The 22,177-nt window shown below is 41.7% G+C and overlaps 1 protein-coding gene across 4 annotated transcripts in view; it reads right to left on the reverse strand.

Moving 5' to 3' along the window:
* rptor (regulatory associated protein of MTOR, complex 1) overlaps positions 1-22,177 on the reverse strand; it is a 195,400-nt gene that overhangs the window by 76,863 nt on the left and 96,360 nt on the right. For all 4 annotated transcript variants that reach the window (XM_084930273.1, XM_084930272.1, XM_084930270.1 and 1 more), the window contains exons 8-10: positions 17,907-17,966; positions 3,320-3,420; positions 353-497 (exon numbers count right to left, since the gene is read on the reverse strand). In XM_084930273.1, the coding sequence (XP_084786399.1) occupies positions 353-497; positions 3,320-3,420; positions 17,907-17,966 (306 nt within the window). The remainder of the gene's footprint in view (positions 1-352; positions 498-3,319; positions 3,421-17,906; positions 17,967-22,177) is intronic.

Below are 22,177 nucleotides of genomic sequence, written 5' to 3' on the forward strand. Positions count from 1 at the left end.
TCAGACATTTAACATTTAACAATCAAACCCATAACTTTAGAACAATTGAGCCCTGAGGCAGATTTTTCCTTTTGTGCATAAGATGCCAGACTCATGGCATTTTTTAACATCCCCACACTAACAATCATTAACCAGGCACACATAAAAAAGGCAACACTGTCTGCTCTCTAATCATAACGTGTGTTTGTTAGAAAGTCTGTTCAAACTCCAACTGCAGTGCGCCTGAACAAACAGCGAAGCCTCAAGGATGACTCTCCCTCGTACTCTTGCCTTCTGCTTTGCAAAGCTGTGGACATCTGTGTTATCGGTGTGCATGAAAGTGAGCCCCGAGCTCCGTTTGTGTGCGTCTTACCACATGGCGTGCATGTATGTAGGGGGCAGGCGGGGGCTGCTGACTGGTGTGCAGTTGTATGACCTCATTATCCTCTCTGCTAACAGAAAATTGCGAAACAAGCTGGCCACCAGCAGGTCCTGACGAAACAACTTCTGGAACAAATCTGAAGAAAGAGAAAGGGAACATCAAATGATTTAAGTGAACACAGAGATAAGTTTGCATGTGGGAGAAAACGGGGGCCTGAATGACTCGATAAACAAAAAGAAGCTTAACTAGAGCGAGGCGACTACTTTACAGAAAAATGGGCTACTTTGTTTGTATGCTTAGAGAATATAAAGGGCAGGAAAATGCAGATTTAAGCCGTGTCGCAGTCACGTTTTCGTCTACTCATTAGTGTATTCACCAATTCACTGTAATGGGGCCAGGCCAATCCCATGGCAATCTCTTAGCTTATGATTATGATTACTTCGCTTGTGTGTTGGGGATATTTTACGAGACACTGTCTGACAGCTTCTGTGCCCACTGCTAGTGTTGGGCTGTTTAAACACTGAAGTGTGTGTGTGTGTGTGTGTGTGTGTGTGTGTGTGTGTGTGTGTGTGTGTGTGTGTGTGTGTGTGTGTGTGTGTGTGTGTGTGTGTGTGTGAGAGATTTGGATTAGGTGTGCAGTGCCTTCATTACAGGGATTCTTTCTGATGCGGGATGCTTCATTAACAGCAGAGCCCCGAGGGTTTAAAAGGCTTCTGCAGCCATCAGCCTTGTCACATTGCTATTTTAGCTGGGATACAGTTTGTCTCATGAGAGTCTGAGCCCTCCTCTGTGTGGATGTGTGTTGCATTCAACAGACAGGTGGCCAATGAGGGAATCTGCGTGCGATGCATGCAAACTGTAACAACATGTAGAAAAAAAGGAAATTGTGTGCGTTTTTATCTGGGGAGACTGAGCTTGAGGGTGATGGCTAATGGCAGCGCTGTGTGTTGTAAGCAGGAGTTTTGCTACGTGTGTGTGTGTGTATACGGCTTTTTATGTCTGCCAAATTATGTTTAAATGATGTCCCCAATTACTCTGCTAGACGCTCCAAACACAATTAATCTCAATTTGAGCAGCCAACCTGCACGTACTGCACTTTTGGCATTTTATAGAAAACAGCTTCACTATTTTCTACCACTGGGGACGTTCTCAAAGTTTTAGCACTGCTGATGCGTCACTACTGCGCAGTTTTTATTAGGTGCCCTAATTTGAGCTCCCTGAGAACTGAAACACATGGGTCATTTCATTTTTCATCACTGCCCAAACATGTTCAACTAAAGATTGGAGCGCGCCTCAGATGTGTCTCCAGCTCCAACAAGAGGAAATGTTCCTGCAAGTTTGCTTCTCTAATCATTTTAGAAGAAATTAAGCTTTTACCTTCTTTTTCATAATTTATTGTGATATAACTATGTTATAAGGCTTCATTGCCCCTAAATAGAGAAATACGACGATGGTTTGATTTATGTTCATTTTTAAAAATGGATATTGACATTGACGGAAATATGCCAGATTTGATTTAATTGGCTGATTTTCATCTTCTGGCAACTTAAACCTTATGCATTAAAATTAAAAGAAAACAAAAGCACCAGGGCACAGACAGCAGCCCGTAAGTGCATAAGTGATGGAACAATGACATAATGTGCAAAACAAACATTAAAGAAAAGCAAATAGAAGCAAATAAGCAGAACTTAAACAGCCACTTATCCAGATTTATCCATTTCATTTCTGGATTAGAACTGACTTGTATTTTAGCTCAAACTAACTTTTATTGTGGGTAAGCAAGAGTATCTGTTCAATCTGTTTATTGTATTAGTTCATATATTTTGGTTTTGGTCATCCCTGCCAAGAGAGACCTGCTATAAAGTTCTGTGACTGAAAAAAAGAAAAACAAACAAAAACTAAACCAAGGTCAAGGAAGTCACCTTGGACACCACTACAGTCACTCCACTGCTTCTGCTAATTGCTGGAAAATGTCAACACTTTAACTTAAATTTCTTTTTGGAGAAGAGGATGAAGTCAGAGGGGGCGCAATCTGGTGAGTAGGATGGGCAGTGAGCAAGGACTATGATGACATGGCCAAAAGGAAATTCTGGCTTTTTCATGTGCTCTGTGATGGCACCCTGGCACATGTATGTTATGGAAATTATGAGTATTTATACCCTCTTAAAGAAAGAGCTGTTCATGAAATGAGGCTGACCAGATCTGAAGGAGAACGAGTTGCACCAGGCATGGTCATCCAATTTATAGCTTCGAAACTCACACAGAGTACCATAAACCTGCTCCTACACCAGCTCTAAATGTCAGGAAACACATTGCGTCTCCGCTACAAGCAGCTCGGCTTCCCATGTAGAGCCAAAACATCCAGAATCAGACAGCAGTCACTGGACTCAAAGTCTCCACTGGGATTAACCCTGGTTTAGGTTTCCCTATTTAATTAGACCCCAGCAGACAGGCGGGTTAACCCCAGAAAAATCCATTACTGTGCACAGTTTAGCTGGTTTGCAGCAGATGCTGTCCCTCAGAAACCTCGGCTCATTTTTGCAGTATCTAGCAAAACACTGGCAACCATCAGTGCCACTCCTCAGCCAAGCTGACTTCTCAGCCTCTCGCATTCACAAGATTTTCATAAAACCTGACCTGGACTGAAACACTAAGTTTGATGTCCACAGAGAAATCACAGATGTGCAGCTCTAAAGCTCACTGAGGTTTTTTAGCTGATGGTTTATTTTTTAGTGTGCATTCCAGGCTGTGATATTTTCCCAGTGTCTTTCATTCCCAACATTTGTTTTGGAAGTTGAGATGAGTTTAATTTGGGATGCACTCACTTTCCATCATAAGAAAACTATTTCTAACCCAACTAATGTCTTTCTTAAGATCTTTTAAGGTACATTATTTTGGTGAGAACAGCTTGCTCACGACTGTTAAACAAAACTGTGTGCCTGCGTGTGAGCGCCTCACCTCTAGGCAGAACATTCCAGGCGATCGTGTCGGTGATGGCTGTGAAGATCCAGTTGAGCTCTCCGAGGGGAGTGCGTCTGTCATTGAGCCTGCCAGGGATCCTGCAACACACACAACACAACACAGATGGCTGTGTCAGCCGCGCTCACTGTATGTCACATAGTTTACTCAGAGGACAAAGTGGCAACTGCTCAGTACTATCATCACAACACATCTGAAGAAATTTACATTTGCACTTAGGTGCTTACTCAGAGGTCGAAAAGAAATGCGAGGCAGGATATGTGTGCACTCATACACTTGTGTGCAGAACATATACTGTAACCCTGTGAGCACAAGACCTGAGACACAGAGCGACATCAAAGATATGCACTGTTTAGCTCAGATCATATGTGAGAGCCACGTGCAAAAGGCTTCAGGTTGCAGTCGTCACGTAATAAACTCCAAGTGGACTTTTTAACCAAGTTAATCACAAATCAATTTGTGCGTGCATCTGTCATTGTCAACAGTAATTAAGATTTGTGTTCCACTGCAGCAGCTCGGGGCGGCTACATATGTTTGTAGGAATGACCACCTAATCAGATCCTTCAGCTTTTCTGGCATGAGGGCAACTGGTGTAACCCCATGCCCCATGAATAAAGTCACCATATCCCTCTAAGAACTGGGTGCTTTGTTATTCTTCTTTCTTTCCCGCACAAAAAAAAACAACAAAGAAGAAATCTGACAACCATCAGAACAGGTTTTTGGTTTTTCCAAGGGTGGCCCTAGTATGCTGTAAAGGCAGATATCGCCCTCACTAACCAATGCTGCACACCCAATCAGTTTGACCCCGAAATATGACAGAAACCACTCGGCTGTCATGATGCATGCTCAATCATCCAGGTAAGTAAATCCCAAAAAGCTTGATTCTGGTCACCTGGATGAGTGACGAAATGTTTCCCCCCCAAATAAAAACGTTATGTCAGGTGAACAGAATCAACCTTTTGGGAAACCACTCAGTTCAGAAAACAAAGCAGGAGTTCATCAAATTTTCGATGGTTGGTGGCTAAGAGTAGGAGAGTGGACTGGAAGAGCACCCAGAAGTACTTTCCAATAACAAGGTACTCTTTTCTCCTCTGAAACCTTGGTGATGTTGTGTAAATCCACCAATTATTACTGCAATTTGTAAACTGACGACATGCAAAGGATCAGCCGCCAAACTGACCAGCAACACATACTTCTGACATAATCAATACCCGGGCAACTCATCTGACCCGTGACTATTTGTTATCACCACTGGAGAAGATGATAAAAATATCGACCACTTTATATACCTCTGTTATTAAAACCATTTTAACCTTTTCGTTTTTCATCGTTGGTTTAAATCAAAAAGGCCGGAAGGACATTGATTTTTAGAGATAAAGGTTAACAATCATAGACAGCTGCTTCACTGCTTAGTACTGAATACGTTTACTAAAAGGCCCGTGTCATTATCAGTGGTGCTTCACTAAAATCCTCATCTCACGCTAAATCTGACGGCATCAACGTGTAAAACAAACAGCTGAAAGTTCCTGGAAGTCTGGTACAAGAGTGGATTGGAGAGGATTTCAGTCAGTGGTGATGGAGATCTTATCAAACGTAGGAAATACGAACACAGCCTTTGATACACCATGTAATACCATCTGGGAAGTGTCTGATTTGCAATGTATTTTAACACATGGCCACTGCAGTAAAAGCATACCTGGATATAAGATCACACAGCAGAACACCATCAATAATAGATTTTCCTCTCGAGAGTCTGGACCTCAACATTATTGAAGCAGTGTGGCATCATCTTAACAGAGTGGAACAAGACGCAGCCAACACCCAAAGAAAAGCTTTGGTTGCACTTCAAAAACCTTGGATGAATGTTCCTGAATGTTCCTACTTCTGGGAATTTCTTGGTCATACCAAATACTGACTTTCAAGATTTTTAAAATTGCATAAACTTCCATTCATTTTTGCATGTTTCGCTGACTACTGTACATATTTCACATTTTCCTTACAAAACAACAATGGGTTGGCTCATGACTTGTGCACCATACAGTAAAAGTGCCAGATTTTAATCAGGTTCATCAATCTAGCACAGATTATCTTCAGACCAAACCTCATGAAAATGACCGAGTGGAGTTTTCTCAGGGCTTAAAATTGCTCACCAGGAAATCCTACTATAATGTAATTTCTATGAAATTACATTATACTCTTGAATCCAGCATTTGGCTCCTGTCTGACATTATTGCATTATTCACACAGCTGTGCGTTTGCGCCACAGTGACTTGACATGTGTAAACCCATGAACTGTACATCATACTTAAAGACGGTTATTCCATGACCAGCACCGTGGAAATGAAAGCTTGAGAATGTGCTCCTGAAAGAGAACAAGACGCCCCGACAGTAATCGCCGTAGCAAAACCAAGAAAATTACCTTTACAACACCTACCCGTCTGCCTTTTAATGAGCACTATTAAAAACAATGAGGGAAACTAGGAGAATGGGCAAACATTAGCTGCCTCAGAGGCATTACAGTTAGTGTGAGCCATTTGAGCCCGAATAAAGAAATATATTTTAAATTAATGACAAATGTACAGGAAAGATAAATGCAGGAAAACACTGTTAAGAGCCTGCACGACCTCGATCACTGCAGCAAACAAAGCTGAAAACCTGTTTGCACAAGAGTATGGATATGATTTAAAATATCAAACGTTCAGATTTGTTCCTATAAACATTACTCTTTCAACAACACTCAACTGAACTGAAGGGACCGATTGCTTGAACTTTGACATTTTGGAAGTGTAATCATTATTATCGTAAACATTCATATAGAATTTGGTCGTAATTATCATATGAATTCTTCAGTTGTGCTAATAATGTGTTAAAAAAATAGACGTGCAAACCTTTTGGGGAAGAAATTGCAATATTTCTGAATTATTATCGATGATTTTGGTTTGCTAGACCAGCGGTCCCCAACCCCCGGGCCTCGGACCGGTACCGGTCCGTGAGTCGTTTGGTACCGGGCCGCGAGAGTTGAGGCTCAGGTGTGAAATGTATGGTTTTCAGGGTTTTTATCGGTTTTCAGCGTTATTTTGTTATCGTTTTTATCGTTAGCTCGGTTTTCCTGGGTCTTTTCACGTGTGTTATGAATAAATCTTTTTTTTTTTTCGGTACTGGTACTAGTTTTATTTTGTTGTATTTATCCGCGACACCTTAAAGGCCGGTCTGTGAAAATATTGTGAGGCATGAACCGGTCCGTGGGGCGAAAAAGGTTGGGGACCGCTGTGTTAGACCAAAATGGTTAAAAGGTACAGGTTGCTTCATATCTAGAAAATCAGGACTGTATTTACTACAGCTAGAAGATGATTAACTTTTTATTGATGTCTTTTTTATGATGTTTTCTGCAATAATAACTATAAAGAAAGACAACAAAAACAAATGCAGGCCAACAAGTTAGAGAACAGCTGCTCTCCATCCTTTCTGAGTGAAGTTTTCAAACCAACATGAAAATGAACTTTTCCTGTGTGAGACAACTCTGACGATGAACTTGCTATGAGGACACAAAAACTATGTTATCCTGAGATAATGAGATAATAAACTTGCAAGATCAAAACATAACTATAAACCAGAAGTGGTTTTGGCTTCTTTAATAATGTATAAAATGAGAGGGAAACAAGTTTTGGTGAATAAATAATGGCGGCTCGGTAATGATTGGCTCAGAAATCGGTTACAGTAATTGCACAACACTGACATCCAGAAGGGCGCTCGCCCAATTTGATCACGTTGTGCCATCACCGACAGTCACTCCCTAACGTTATTGTTTCCAGCCTGATTTTATAATCGTTAGTTGGTGCACTACAGCGCTGCCAAGAACCAAGATGGCTTTGTCTCTACACAGAACCATTACCGGTCAAAAAATGACAACATATATAACACACAGCCACCTCAGTGGTAAACACTTGATTCCATTCACTATAAAGCATCAGCAATAAAGTCCCACAGCAGGCATTTTAAGCCATTTAGAATTGCCAACAAAGTACTTTTTAATACACGGAGCGTGTGAACTTTTTCTGACCTAAACCTCCCCTCTCTTCCTCTAAGTGACAGATAATGGAAGCTGTGAAGCTCCTGGCAGGTACAAGCCAACTGTATAACCATGAGGGCCGGCCAGCTCCTGAGCACTTTGAGTGCTTGCCAAAGATGTTTGGCAAGTCAGCAGTAAGGATGAACACTCAGCAGTTCATATCCTTGCTTAGTATCCAATATAATATATTTGGGGACAGAAAAAGACATTGCACTGGTGGACGGATGAACAGATAGATGGATAGCTCACTGAACGGCCTGGAAAAATGCCCTCTGAGGTTTTGAGGCTTGTGTCATCGATCAAAACCTGTCATTTCTTCACATTTTCTGGTGTTTTGCTGTACTACGATATTTTGTATATCATCTTTATACTGATGCGCTTGTTTTATGTGAGAACGCACATGGATCTTATCAGGCTGTACTGTGAATGAGCATCATTAATCAGTGATATCGTTTGTTTGTTGAGGCACTTGATGAAACATCAAAGTTTGCGCTAGTCATACTGATGAACTCATCTGCTTTCCAAACCACCAGAGGCTTGAAGACGAGTGGTCAGACACACATGAAACAAACTGAAATGTCGAAGTTAAAAAAGAGAAAATCATGAAAGGTTGAAATGTGACTAAGGCTGCGCAGATCACAACAAACCTCCCTGCAAAGCAGGCTATTAGCTCCAGTGGGTATTCCAAGACTAGCAAACAGTATAACGTCTCAAATATAAGCCAAAAAAAGATTTTAAAAATGTATTTACATATATTTAAAGGGGTAAAAGGGGGGATGAAAACTATCTCTTGGTCTTTCTCTTTAAACCATAGTTCTCTGGTATCATTGGGCAGAAAAAGGCCCAATGACAGATTGTTTTTATACCACTGATGCACCAAACGCCCAACACCAATCCATCCTCAGCATGTCTGAAAACAAGCTTCTGGATGTGAGCTGGGTCATAAAATCCTCTGTAAAAGGACTAAGCTGTTGATCTTATCCAAAGAGAAAAGGCACGCACCCCGAGGGCAGCTGCCATGTAGCTCCTCTCTGATATCTCTGTGCAGCGAGGGCACCAAGTATTCCCTTACGGGATCAATTAATGTATTTTAAAGGCTGAGGTGCCATTTTCAGCGATATGATTTCTTCAATATTGGAGTCTAACTTCAGGGACTCCCCAGTGAGTGCCACACAGACGGTGTCAGACGCTCGGAGGGGTTGGGGGGGCTGGCTCTGCACACCGGGGGGAGTCTCGCTGTGAATATGGATCAACCTACGACAGTTATGTGACCCCCATGTGAGATAAAAGAGAACTGATGAGCGATGAAAGACGCCGTAGCACGAGACATACCGAGCACGTAAAATCCACATGCGCTGTGCTTCGTGACTCCTTATGCAAGAGCCTATTGTGACTGGATGCAGCCAGAATGTGTGTTGGATGTATGTGGGAAGCAGAGACAGAAGGGTGCACAGATGGAGCAAAAACAGAGGAATGATCAAATTAATAAACAAACCAACAACATGCAACTACTCGACGCCGCCATTATGTGGAATTCATTTCATCACAAATGTTGGTAACATCTCAGGAGCGATGAGTGTAACGTGCATTGTTTCCAACCGCGGATGACCTTTAAAGGTGAGATTACGAGCCCAGTGAGTGGTCAGCGAGTGCAACACATGCTCATGCCCACGTGTCCAAGCAGGACTCGGCAAAAAGATGACAAAGAGGATTAAAAAAAGGCTGCTTTGAATACTATTTGTAACCAATTACGCAAGACACGTTTTAAAAGGCTGAAAAATAACAAGCTGTCCTGGTTCTCTCTGTTGGAGCCTACAAAGAAAAACCACCAGGTGTGATTTAGGTATTGTTGTTGCTAGGATACAACCGAGCCAGCTGACTAGTCGCCATCACTAATGTTTGTCTAGTATTTTTGAAAACTTAGTTATATAGTTCTTTACAGGACACACTGGCATCATACAGTCAACATTAAATTGTTATAATTAACAAACAAACAGACCGTACAGGACAGACACACAGAGGAGCTAATAGAAAAACATTTTTATTAATATTTGTAATAGAAACAAAGCATAAAATCAGAGTAAATAATAAGGAAAATAAATATAGTGTAAGAAGTAAAAAAAAAAGATAGCACAAGTACCTTAGACAAGAAGAAAGTATTAAAGAGTCATTTAAAACTATTTTTCTCTGGTAATGACGCTGTGGAGCACAAATGGAAAACACCTGATATTCTTTAGTAATTAAGCGGCTGTGGGGACAACTAAGAGCTGATGTGTTAGTAAACCTACAAAGAAGGGAAGCCATGTAACATAATCCCAAAAAGTTTTAAATTAATTCTATACCCAACAGGTGAGCATCAACTTCCAGGGCTGAAAGATGAAGCCAATTCCTCTAATGATAGAGAAGTGAGTCATTCACCATAGACGCCCATGTTAAAACATTACAGTTCAGCTAATTTGCTCATTCACTGTTTGTGGCGGCCCAACAGCCAACCGCTGTCAATTTTGCTAATTCAAGTCACTGAACGGGTGCACTCGACCATGCTGTTGATGCCTTTTGGAGCATTTTTGGTGGAATGCTGTGGCCTGTTAGAGGCAACCCACAGAGTTTGTGCTCCAGGGTTTGAGAGTGAAATCCTGGCATATTAACAAGTACTTAGGAGGAGTTATCAGGTATTCATGTGTGTGCGTTGAATCCGTACATTTTACAGATGCAGCTTGCGCAGTGCCTTTGTTTTCATACGCACATGGCAGAAAAAGCACGGCGGTGACGGAGAACGAGAAGGGCGAAAGCGGATCGTTGAATGATACGGATGAACCAGAATTGGTTTGTTAAAATGCTGCAACTTCAGTGGTGTGGAACTGGTTTAGCTTTCGTCCGTCAGATACACAACAAAGCACTATTTTTGGTAGAGCATGCTAGCGGGCCGTCGTTATTACCATGTTTTCGGAAAATACGGCACACTTAAAATCAATCCTTTGATTTTTCTGAAAATCGACAGTGCCCCTTATAATCCCGTGTGCCTTATGTACAGTGTTGGGACTAACGCGTTATTAAGTAACGCGTTACAGTAACTACGTTATTATTGTGGTAACGAGCACGGTAACTAGTTATTATGCCAAAACCAGGAACGCGTTACTCGTTACTGGGATTTAAATAGGCTCGTTATTCGTTACTTCGTGTGGTGGCTATCGCGGAGCTTCCACAGATTCAATAACATTAGCAAGTGGTGGAAGCCAGCAGGTGGATGAAGGAAAAGGGAGGCAAGAGGAGAGACCCGAAGCAGCCGCCGGTCCGAGTATCAGGTGAACTGAACTTCAGGTAAGAAGTTATGACCTGCAGTGTATCTGAGTCACATATAAATCAAGTTTAGGTGGAGTTTATTTTCGTTGTGCTGACTTTTTCGTGCTGCGTGCTAGCTAGCATGACGGAGTTTCTATACAGCTGGGTGGGTGCTATGATGTTACTGATGTTGAACTTTATTTTGTTCATACAGTTAATTATTAGAGTTGCCAACCGTCCCGTAAAAAACGGAATCGTCTCGTATTCAGAGAAAATATTACGGGTTTCGTATTGAGGTGAAAAGGAACAGTTTGTCCCGGACTTCAGCTACAATGAAAAAGACACAAAGCTGGAGTTATTCTATGTTTACGCTGCACAGCTGCCTCTTCTCCTCTCATTCTCTCCCCCTCCCTCTCCTGTTGCTACTTCAATCATGAAACTGATCAATGATCAGCTGATCGACTTTTCTCTCGTTTGTTTATCGCCCACTTTGTGCCAGAAAGAGGAAACCAGCGGATGTCGCGCTAAACAACAGCAGCACGTGTAAGCTTGATCAGCTGTTGTTAGAATTTATTTAATATTACTTTCTAGTATCAGCTGATGTTTGCTGGAGCCACAGCTGTAAAGCTGCTGGTCATGATGTCGGTTTGGATATGTGGTGAGATGGAAACATGAAGATGAAACCAGGAGATGTCCTTACTGGATCATCAGAGCTGTGATGGAGAAACAGGTTTACCTTTTAGGTGACATGAATGAGTTGAAGGGAAGTTATGAACTGTTTCTGAGAGACAAATAACACCAGGATCCTTTTTTTTTTTTTACGTAGCTGACAGCTGGTAACTGTACAGGGGCGGGTCTAGCAAAGTGTTGCCAGGGGGGCAGGTAGGGCACTAACAGGGAGAGGGGGGCACAAGGAAATACTTTTCTTTCTTATTCTCATTTAAAATGTCTCACTTTTAAAAAAATAATTATCTGAGTCTTAAAACAAACGATTGATAGATTGATACATATATACCATCAGAACAGTGTACATCACTGTCACAACAGCATTTGTTTTCATTCAAAGGCTTTATGATTTTTCCTATAATGGTGGGCCGGTCTCTAGTCAAATTCCCCGGGACGATTTTTTTTTTTGTCCCAGTCCAGCCCTGTAAGCAGCTCATCTTCAGTCTGGTGTTACCTACATCTTCCTATTCAGAAGGCAGAATTTCCGAGTTCTGAGTACAATCGAAAGCACCACGACTGCAGTTTTTGTGTTGGATGTAAAAAGCAGGCTAGAATCATGCGGCGGTCAACGACGGTCCAGGCGTGGGATTTCTCTCATGGAAGTGTGCACATTATTTTTTTCCTTTCTATTGGTAGGTGGCACAGTGCACTTGTGGCAAGTAAGCAAGCTAGAAGACTGGCAATCTTGCTGGGTATCCAGTTACGGAAGCAACACATTAACAAGAGAATTCTGAGTAAAACCAAAGTTACTTTCCCTAGAAACTAGTTACTCTGAAAGTAACGAGTAACTTGAAGTAACTGAGTTACTTTTGATAGAAGTAACTAGTAATGTAACTAAGTTACTAATTTAAAGTAACTTACCCAACACTGCTTATGTATGAATTCTGGTTGTGTTTACTGACCTCGAAACGATTTTATGTAGACGGCGCTCGAGATCTGTCAAAAGTGTTTTAGTACAACTTTGCTAAGCTACGAAGCCGCACCGCTTGATGGATTGTCGGAGCATTACGGCTATCGTAGTCAGGAGCCTCGCGGAGTGATACGTACTGTGCTTCAACATAATATTACCATATTGTGTGTGTGTGTGTGTGTATCATTTTTTTAAGTTTTGTGGATATTATACATGGTTATGCTGAGGATATGTCAGCCAGTTTCCACTGGAAATGCCTTTTGGTTAAACTGTCAGGGAGGAATTTGCACTGTTACATTTTTAAACTTTAATCCACATAAAAAACAGCTGCTTGTTTAAGTGAAAATACATTGATTTTTTTTTTCACTAATAAAGTTGTGGAGTTGTGAAGTATTTTGTCTTGTGTCAATTTTATAGTTATATTTTATCAGTTATATCGTTATTGCACATTTTTAAATGTATATCGTGTTAAATATTTTTGGCCATATCGCCCTGCTCTACTTGCTAGCTTTAGTTACACTTAACATGTAAAACAGACTCGTCTTAAATATGTTAAGTCCTGGCTCCAAAACCAATACAAAGGGTTTTAAATCTAACATTAAAGTTAGAAAATGAGGATTAGAACAAACAAATGACGGTAAGGTGGATAAAGCCATCTTTTATATACAGTCTATAACGTGGTCTTGTTGAAAGTCTGGCTTGTAACAAGATAAAAGGAGGAAATGGCCTTTTGGCCAAGCACAGAGTACAGAGAGCTTGATCATTTCAATATTACAAGGTGAAAGAATTTATTTAAGGCAAGTTTGAGATGAAAAAACTATCTGTACGACTCTTAATCAAGGGTCACATTTGAACTCCATAATCTAACGGAAGCTTTAAGGCAGGGGTGAGGAACTTCAGGCCTTGAGGGCCGGTGTCCTGTAGGTTTTAGATATCATCCTGGGTCAACACACCTAAATCAAACAATTAGTTCATTACCAGGCCTCTGGAGAACTTCAAGACACGTTGAGGAGGCAATTTGGCCATTTAAATCAGCTGTGTTGGATCAAAGACACATCTAAAACCTGCAGGACACCGGCCCTTGACGCCTGGAGTTCCCACACCCCTGCTTTAAGACTTCTAGCATTTAGTATCAAGAGCGAAGCCATGAGATAAATACAAAAGTCACTACCTATAGTCGCCCTAAGTCAGCAGAACATACAGCCAAGCGTAATTTGCAAAGCAGTGGAAAAAAATGTTTGAATTATCTGAATGAAGAGAAGTCACTAATGACGTCAAATACTGAGCTCAGAGATGATCCATTATTTCACTTTGACGGACATCAGCTGACTCAACACTTAGCCCTCTGTCCTACAGGCAGGAGATGCAATCAGCCAAAACAGACCCTGAGTTATGCTGCTACAGGCTCCGGCTCATGATGCAGTCCACTCTTGTTTCAGGCTTCAAGTGTTTATAGGCCACTGCTGCACGTCTTTGACTGTCGTCTGCTGTGTTGTTTGTGGTCTCTGTGTGTGCTCCTATTCTTTCAACCTGAACTAGGGGACATCTGCTCCAAGCTGAGGGTGAGCCCTCTCCATGAGCCTGGTTCTGATAGATTCTTTTCCCGTTAAAAGGGCGTTCTTCCTCGTCACTGTCGCTAAATGTTTGCTCATAGAAGACATCTGGATCATTGAGGTTCTCTATCTAATACTGCAGGGTGTTTACCTGACAGCAAGTCCCTTGAGATGACTTCTGTTGTGCATAAATAAAAGGGAGTGAACATGAACACAGCCTCAAGAATAAAGATGCTCAAGAGGCTGGAAAAGGTTATAAAAAACCCCAGATTACACATGACAGAATTCATGACCCAGGTTACCCTCAATTAACAAAGATCAGTCCAGTAAAGTAGCCTGTAAGTGTCTGAAGACCTCTCGTTGGCTAAGGTGCATACCTATAGGCTTACAATCAGCTACATAGCGGACAGTGATGGTGCATGGCAGAGGACCGAGGAGAAAGCATGGCTCTTCAGAAAAAACACTGCATATGAGGTTAAATCTAATATTTTCACTTCAGCTGTCTAATTGTATTCCCTTTAAACAAGAGCCTGTAAATGTGTGGAAATAAGATGTTGCTTTTGGTCATATTAATGTAGAAATCTTAAAAAAACAAACAAAAAACTGGTCTTTCTGTGTATCATGTTTTATTCCTCATATAATAGCCTGCCGTTAATAATTCCATGGTTGTGCATCAACTCAAGGTCACGTATCTCATGAATTACACATTTTACAGCTTTTGTTTTTTTTTAAATCAGGACAGTTTCAAGTTGAAAACATCTCCAATGCAATCTGTTGAGCCTATACTAAAAGGTCAGCATTTTGCTGCCGTGCACCCTTACCACTGTTACTGCTTTGTTTGTTGCTGTGTTCATCTCTGAGGCAAACAGGTGGCATGAAGGGTCAAGCAGAGAAGGCATGTGTGTGACGGGTTCACCCTACAGCCTGGATATTTCTCTTTGAAGGTTTTTTGTTCTCTCTGCTTGCCGTGGCTGTACATACTAAGAGGCCATTACAGGAATCAAAGCTACAACATAGTCCATTCTTTAAGATTGTGCCTTTGTCTTTGACAGAAACTACTTTGAATTTCATTTTGATTTAGCAGAAAGACTCTCACACCATTGTTAACCTGTCACGTCTTTGATGTTTCTGTTCAGTGTTTTACTCGCGGCCTAACGGCAGAATGAGACGAGAGGGGAAATGCTTTCCCTACCGCCATCTCTCTGGGTGCTAAAATTCTCCTTACAGCATTCAGGTCATATATTACTTTTTCTACTTTCCTGCAGAATAATTCTGGTGAGACAAGTGATGAAAGACAAACAGGACGTGAGAGCTAGAGCATGAATGGATACTGTCAAACCCAGCGACTAATGTTGGTGTGGTTGAGAAGGTGGAAAGTGGGGGGAAAGGAAACAAATGGAAGAAGAGGTTAATTCATCAAAGGTGTTCTTCATTGCTCTAGTGGTTTTACCATCGTGCCATGGGAATCGTGCCGCAGGAGCTGTGGCTGTTGTGTACTCGGGCATTTCCGTTGTAACACTCATCCACGAGAGAGTAGTGGGGTTTGACAGAAGGGGAAAAAATGGCGTGTACAAATGAAAAGATCAGACAGAAAGTACAAACAAGCAAAAAGATTTATAGTCAAGATAATAAGAACCATGTCAAATAAATCGTGGAGAGAAGACTTGTTAGAATTATGACTAATCCCCACTAATCTTGCAGAAACTCGGGAAGCAAGTCAATAGTGAACCTGTAAATTCCCCAACAAATAACACAGCTGCACCTCCTCTGGGCCCACAACAGGTGAAATACTTCTTCTACACGTAGTTTCTGAGATATTAAGTATGAACAGAGCAGAAATAAACAGTGAGTGATGAGTCACATAATTTATCATTTATGAAATGTAACAGCTGGAGGAAAGAAACTTTAAGCAGAGTGAGTACAACTGAAAAAAGGAACAAACAATCCTAATTATAATCCTGGGCAGCAGGTTAATGACAAGAAACATGAAAAATTTAGCTCTACATAGAAAACTTGTGTGGTTTTTGCATCAGGAGAAATACATTTTTATCATCTCTTTTATTTTTCCATATGTGCTCATTTTTATCAACAAACTTGTTCTTCAGATTTTGCAAATTAAAAGCTTACAAGTGAATATGTAAATATGTTGTGTTCACACCTCTGCTGCAGAAGCGACAGGATCTTTCCAGAGGACGATAAAAACCTGCAAATGACACCTTTAACTTTGTGATGGGCAGCAAAACAAAGCGGAGCTGCAACCCAAGATAAGCGTCCAGCATATATTCCCACATTAGTGGAAAGTGTTGACTTTCCATGAATGCAGCTTAAAGGACATTTGTGCCCATTTGTTTAGGGATTTCACAATCCAGGCAGATGTTTTTGCATGCAGTGATCCAAAAATCAACAGCAGGTAACCTGATGTAGGTAGTTATAGCTATGTGTACGATCGAAGCTGAAGTGAGCCTGAGCTGCAAAGGAAGCTACAGCAGAGTTCACCACAAAGGGAAGAAAAACTAATAATCAAAGATTAAAAAAGCAACCTGAGAAAGTCTTTGTATGTCATACCTTTGGTCTTCTCTGGAGCAGGCCGAAGCACCAACAATTAGCCCCTCCCCTTAAGGCCACCCTCACTATTCTGCAAACTTTCTTCTGATTAGCTGCCGCTCGCAAACAAACGATTTGACCATCACATGGTGCAGTCAGACCTGTGTGCCTGCGAGGACCATGGCAGTAAATCTACTCTCATCGACCTCATACACCATGAGTGGAAAAAACTTCCTGAAATCGGAGCATTTAGAGCAGTCCGAGTCTTGAGCTTTAGGCTCATTGGATTTACTGGGTCAAGCTTGGGTCCTCTACCAGAGCCCTGAGAGTTTGAGGGTTCTGAGCAGTATCTCCATTGTTCCCAAAACTGAGGTAGGCTTGGGTAGCATGGGGGCCTAGCCTGGGGCATACCCTTGCTGGGATTCAAACCTCTGACCTACTGTTCCTACTATCCAGCTACTATTAAAGGTAAGATAATAAAGGAAAAGCAGACTAGATCACCTTTAAGGTGGATAAACCCTACAATCTGAGAAACCAAACTACTATGAAAGCCACTGACAGAGTTGAGGGATTAGAAATATCCTCTCCAAAGAACAAAATGATGTTTTGGACAGGAAAGGAAAACTGCGTCATTGTGGGACTGCTGCTGTGTACAAAGCACCAAAACACACCCAGAGCAAAGGAAAAAGAATATAAAGACACACAGGACAAGAATGAGCACACAAGCTCACAGTTTCTCCGTGTACACCCTCATCCAAAAACTAATTAAAGTCCAGTAGATAATAGAGATGTGGAAGTAATGCGTGGATGTGCACTCACAGGCTGTCAGTGACAGGCAGAAATCATAATCTGAGTAGGTGAAGACAAGTGATTACTCACCTTAAGCAAACAGAGTGTGACATGTCATTAAGAGACTGCTGACACAGTCTTCAACTTCAGCACCTCAAGGTGCTTTCCAATGAGATGTACTGTTTTCTGCTGAGATTTAACAGCCCGTTTTTAGGTTACTTACGGCTTCAAAAACCAAGTCTCACTCAACTTAGTTTATCGGTGTCACTTTACCCTACCCCCGCACCTAAGGTTTGAAAAAGGAGCCACGCTGATGGTTCTGTGAAACTACTAAAACTCTGGATATGACATCCATATTGAATGTTAATATCAATCTCAGTGTATGTGCCTACGAGCAAGAGATGTTCCAGACTCCGCCGTTTGGCACCCGCAGGTTTATGCAAGAAATGCACAGCTTTAAATCTGCCAAACTGCTGCTGCTTCAACTGTGAGGAGGAAACAAAGGCTGGGAATTATACCTGCAGGATGGAAAACAACAGAGAGGGCTGACAATGACGGCGACGAGAGCAAAGAGACAAACGGGAAGACAGACAGGAGAGAGTGACACGAGGAAAACAGGATAATGATCTCTTTAGACTGAGCCCTCCTGTAAAGAGGGAGACAGTCAAAGGATGGCTGTGGAGTGCCACTTACTTCTCAATGAGGTCTAACGTCACCCCTGGCACCAACTTGGCACTCTTCTGCATACAAAACCTGGGGGGGAAAACACAGGGAAAGGTTAGTGATCAGGGCTGTAATGAAAACAAGAGGGGCTCACAGACAAGACAATGCAATAAAAGCGTTTGGCCTCTACAGCACAAATTTTATGACCAATGAGGGAAACAATCAGCGGATAAACACTCAAATGAAAAACAAGCCCTTCAAAGATTACAACCACTGAGCACTGATAAGTGTATTTTGGCTGAGTTACAGTCAAAGGGGAGGGGGGAAGGCGGCGGGATACACATCGTATTTCTGAAACGCCTGTCAGGGGGGCGGGGGTTGTTTACTGTGCGCGGTTAGCTCCGAGAGGTCGAGCCAGCTGTAAGTCACAGCAGGAAGACGCTCGGAGTCTTGACAGATGCTCGGCTCAACGCTTGGCGATGACTATGAGTCATCACACACCTGGAAGAGCGCAGGTGTGCGCACACAACCACACGTCAGTCACACAAACATCAGCTGCAGGAACGTTAAAGCAGGAAGGAGATTCACATCACAGCCAGAAAATCATTGGGTTCCCTCACACACATGTTCTCAAGATTTCCAGGTGACAACTAGTTTATTAATTGTTCTAATCCATAACTCATGTTTTTAATAAACAGAGATACTAATAAAGACAAGGACAAGTGGCGAGTCTGTGTAGACATGCACGTCGTGCAAAAAGATCTAACAGTGGTAGGATAAAATATTTGGAAGAAAAAATTTGGCGCACTTTGTGATAAATAAATAACAAACAAAAAAATCAGCTGTTCTCCACGGAGTCTCTTGTCCTACTGGTGGACAGTAGCGGCAGTCCTTACTCTGCTCTGACCAGTAAGGTCAAGGTCCTTACGGCCCTGTGAATGTCCTTGTGACAGATGATTAGCCTTAATGCAGGACGGCACCACGTTTGGCGAAATATCACCAAAAACACCTCAACTGGCAGCTACAGTACAGCAATGGAGGAGTGATGATTTGAGCTTCTTTTGCAGGCACAGATCATAAACGCCTCTGTATACCAGAGCATACCAAAGTAGTTCCTGTGTGTGGCTTTATCCAACATCCAAAGCTTAGGCAAAACTGAGTCATGCAACAGGACAATGATTCTAAGCACAGGAACAAATCTCCAACTGAATTATTAACAAAAAAGAAAAGTCAGTCATACAAAAATAATTTTCTGTATGACTATAAATGACCCTAATTGATCACTTCATGGTTAATCCAACTTTTTAAATAAAAAGGCTTTTAGGAGAATGTGACACAAAATGATGCAATCCATGCTGAAAGCCAATAATGTGGGAAAAAAGAAAGCGATGCATCAGTTCATCGAGTTAAAAATGACGTGAAAATGTGAAATAGCTCCGTCTATGAGAACAAAAAAGAATTGATTTATTCCTACTTACAGGAAAAATGTTACCGTAAAAACAGATTACATGCTACTTGTTGCTTTTTACACAGCTCCCATTCAGCATGTCGATCCACCTGTGATTAGTTATTGATTCTGTTTTTCTCCACCAATGTTTGAAGCCAAGCCACATGCTTGAAAGTGAAAATTGACAGAAGTCATGCATACATTATGAAATTGTATCCCGACTATGACGGAAGTTTTGGCACTTGAATTCAAAGGTTTTTTCCTGCTGCTGGAGAATAATGAGATCCCACATGGCGGCACTGTGACTTGCTGCTTCTTTAAAGAACAGCAAAGATCCTAAGTGTCACTGACATCCATGAAAAAACAAGTGTAAGAATGTAACCAGGAAAGCTTGTTCTGGAAAGTCTTTTGGACTCATGATATGTACATAAAAGCTTTGCTGTTTATGGTGAGCACAGGTATATTTGTTTTCCTCTGTATAATACATTTTAAGATCGCCCTACTCGCACCTACTATTGAATTTCATTTGAGCCACAGATTAAATATTTTGTTTGTTTTTGTCTGCACTGGTTGCAAAAGGGAATCTGTGAATCCCCAGACATAAACAGAGATGATTAAGTAAAAATGAATTTCAGGCAAAAACAGACAGACCAAAGTAAACAGAGCACAGATATAGCGGGAGGTTGCATCAGGGAGTGTGCGTTTCCACTCTGTGCAGGGTGATGGATGGGAGATGGGGTAGAGGGGAGATTGTACGGGAAAGAGAAGAAGATGGGAGGGGAGGAAGAGAGAACTTGGTGGCATTTGATCATGTCAGTATCTATAATAAGTCTGATCCACATTCTTGCTCTATTTGGTTGTGATTGCAAATGATCAAAAACAGACTGACATTCTGGGCACCCACTGCGATCAAAAGAAAGTAATTCTGCCAGTGCTTAACATTGCAGCACATGAAGCTCAGTTTCAAACGGTTTCCCTCTCCTGTGTTTACATTTGCTCAAACCAAAACTATGAATGCGGCACAGAACATGTTTACTGTTTAGTAACGAGACATTAAGGAATTAAAAGTCAACAATAATAATGGATAGAAGTTCAATATAACGCTGTTAAAAGACACAAACGATCAAGAAAAACGAATATCAATCAGCAAGCAGGGGACTCAAAATGTGCGATGTCATTAACCAAGGAGGGTACTCGCAGAGCACATTCCTCACATACTGTTGGCAAAGGATTAATATCAAAGCTGAAGTGTTTCCCATTAATTTAGATCTTTTTTTTTTTTCACAAATAAATAAAAGATTGGTCGCAAGCCCAACTCCACTTTCATGGACTGTAGCTAGCGATGGTAACCCTTTTTGTCTTCTGCAGCCTCAGTCAGTAAAACGGTTGCAGCAAGTGAACAAGTTCTCCACCTGCTGCAGGCTCTGCTTAGAGTGAACCACCAGTTTGTACCAGAATAAGGACTATAGCTGTTATCTGTGTTGGAATCATTGTGACCACAAGATGACACACTGACATCCTGGCCATTAGGTGACTAGCAGTGACTGGAGTCTTCTGGAAGAAAGACTTGCCATTTGGCAGCCATCAGAAAAACAGAACATGAACAATGTAACTGGTCCACCAGCTCACAACTCATTACGATTCACAGGTTATTCCAGGGGTCGGCAACCTTTCTGATGATGAGTGCCATCTAAAATTTCCTCAGAAGTCAGTGTACCATATGATTGCATTAGCAATAAATTTAATAACGGTCTATATTAACAGTTACAACCTATATAGAACCACTTTATAGAATTATACTTGTTCACAGATGTTGGCACCTATCAGCCAATAGTTATCAGCTATTTTGAAACAAAAAAAGACTTTTTATCCATAACAGCAAATGAACTGTACGACAGAAAATACAAACGCTATTTATGGTCTCCTCACAACAGTGATAAGAAAAATAAACTGAGCCAATATGGCATGTTTGTTAATACAGAGACACACATGTTAATGTGATCTCTGGTCTCCCACTCAGAGACACAGGTCTCCGAGTGTCCAGCATTCAGACGGCTACCTGAGGACACTCACGTGAGAGAAAATCTGCTCACACAGATATTTAGAGCCAAATACTGTCAATAAGGCCTCTGCAATGTTCTGAAGACAGTTAAACTTGTCAGGTAGTGATGTCCAGCAGGTGAAAATGCAGCTCCCTGAACACGCACAGCTGTGGATTCCAGCTGCGTTCGTAGTTCTGCAAACTTTGACCCCCACAGAGTCGAGCTTTTCAGTTCAATCAGCTGCATTTCGATGTCGCATTAACTCAGCCAGTTAATGCGAGACAAATCCAGCTGCTCATTAAAGCTTTCTGGTTTGATCAGAAAAGAAAACATTGTCCATACACCTGAAAATCCCAAAAACACATTGTGAATTCTGTCTCGAGTACAGATGTATCCGAGTACTCCTGCGGTGCTGATGCTGTGCGGAGCGGACAGCTCCTGAAGCATTTGAAGTGTTGGGATGTGGAAATTTCAACATCGCTTGAAAAAAACTGACAGCTAACAACATCCATCTCACCGATAGGCTAAGGTATTTTTAGCCAATTACAAGTTGAATCTGGTAGTTGGGGTTGATAGCTAAGATACCGTCATGTGCACCGCTGGCCTGGCCATTTATTTTTTAATGCACCTTCACAAATTAATTCACTGCATTTCGTGCCATCAGTTAACCCTTCGCCTGCCAGCTGTGGCACACGTGCCCAGGGTTGCCGACCCCTGTGTTATTGTAATGTGTAAAGCACAGAAACCAGAGCCACTCTCTGTTGGGTTTGTATCTTCTCCCAGTTTCTGGGTGGGTTCTCTCCCACAGACCA

Source organism: Perissodus microlepis, chromosome 6 (genome assembly GCF_051167445.1).
Source record: "Perissodus microlepis isolate ML-2025 ecotype Zambia chromosome 6, ASM5116744v1, whole genome shotgun sequence".
Taxonomy (NCBI): domain Eukaryota; kingdom Metazoa; phylum Chordata; class Actinopteri; order Cichliformes; family Cichlidae; genus Perissodus; species Perissodus microlepis.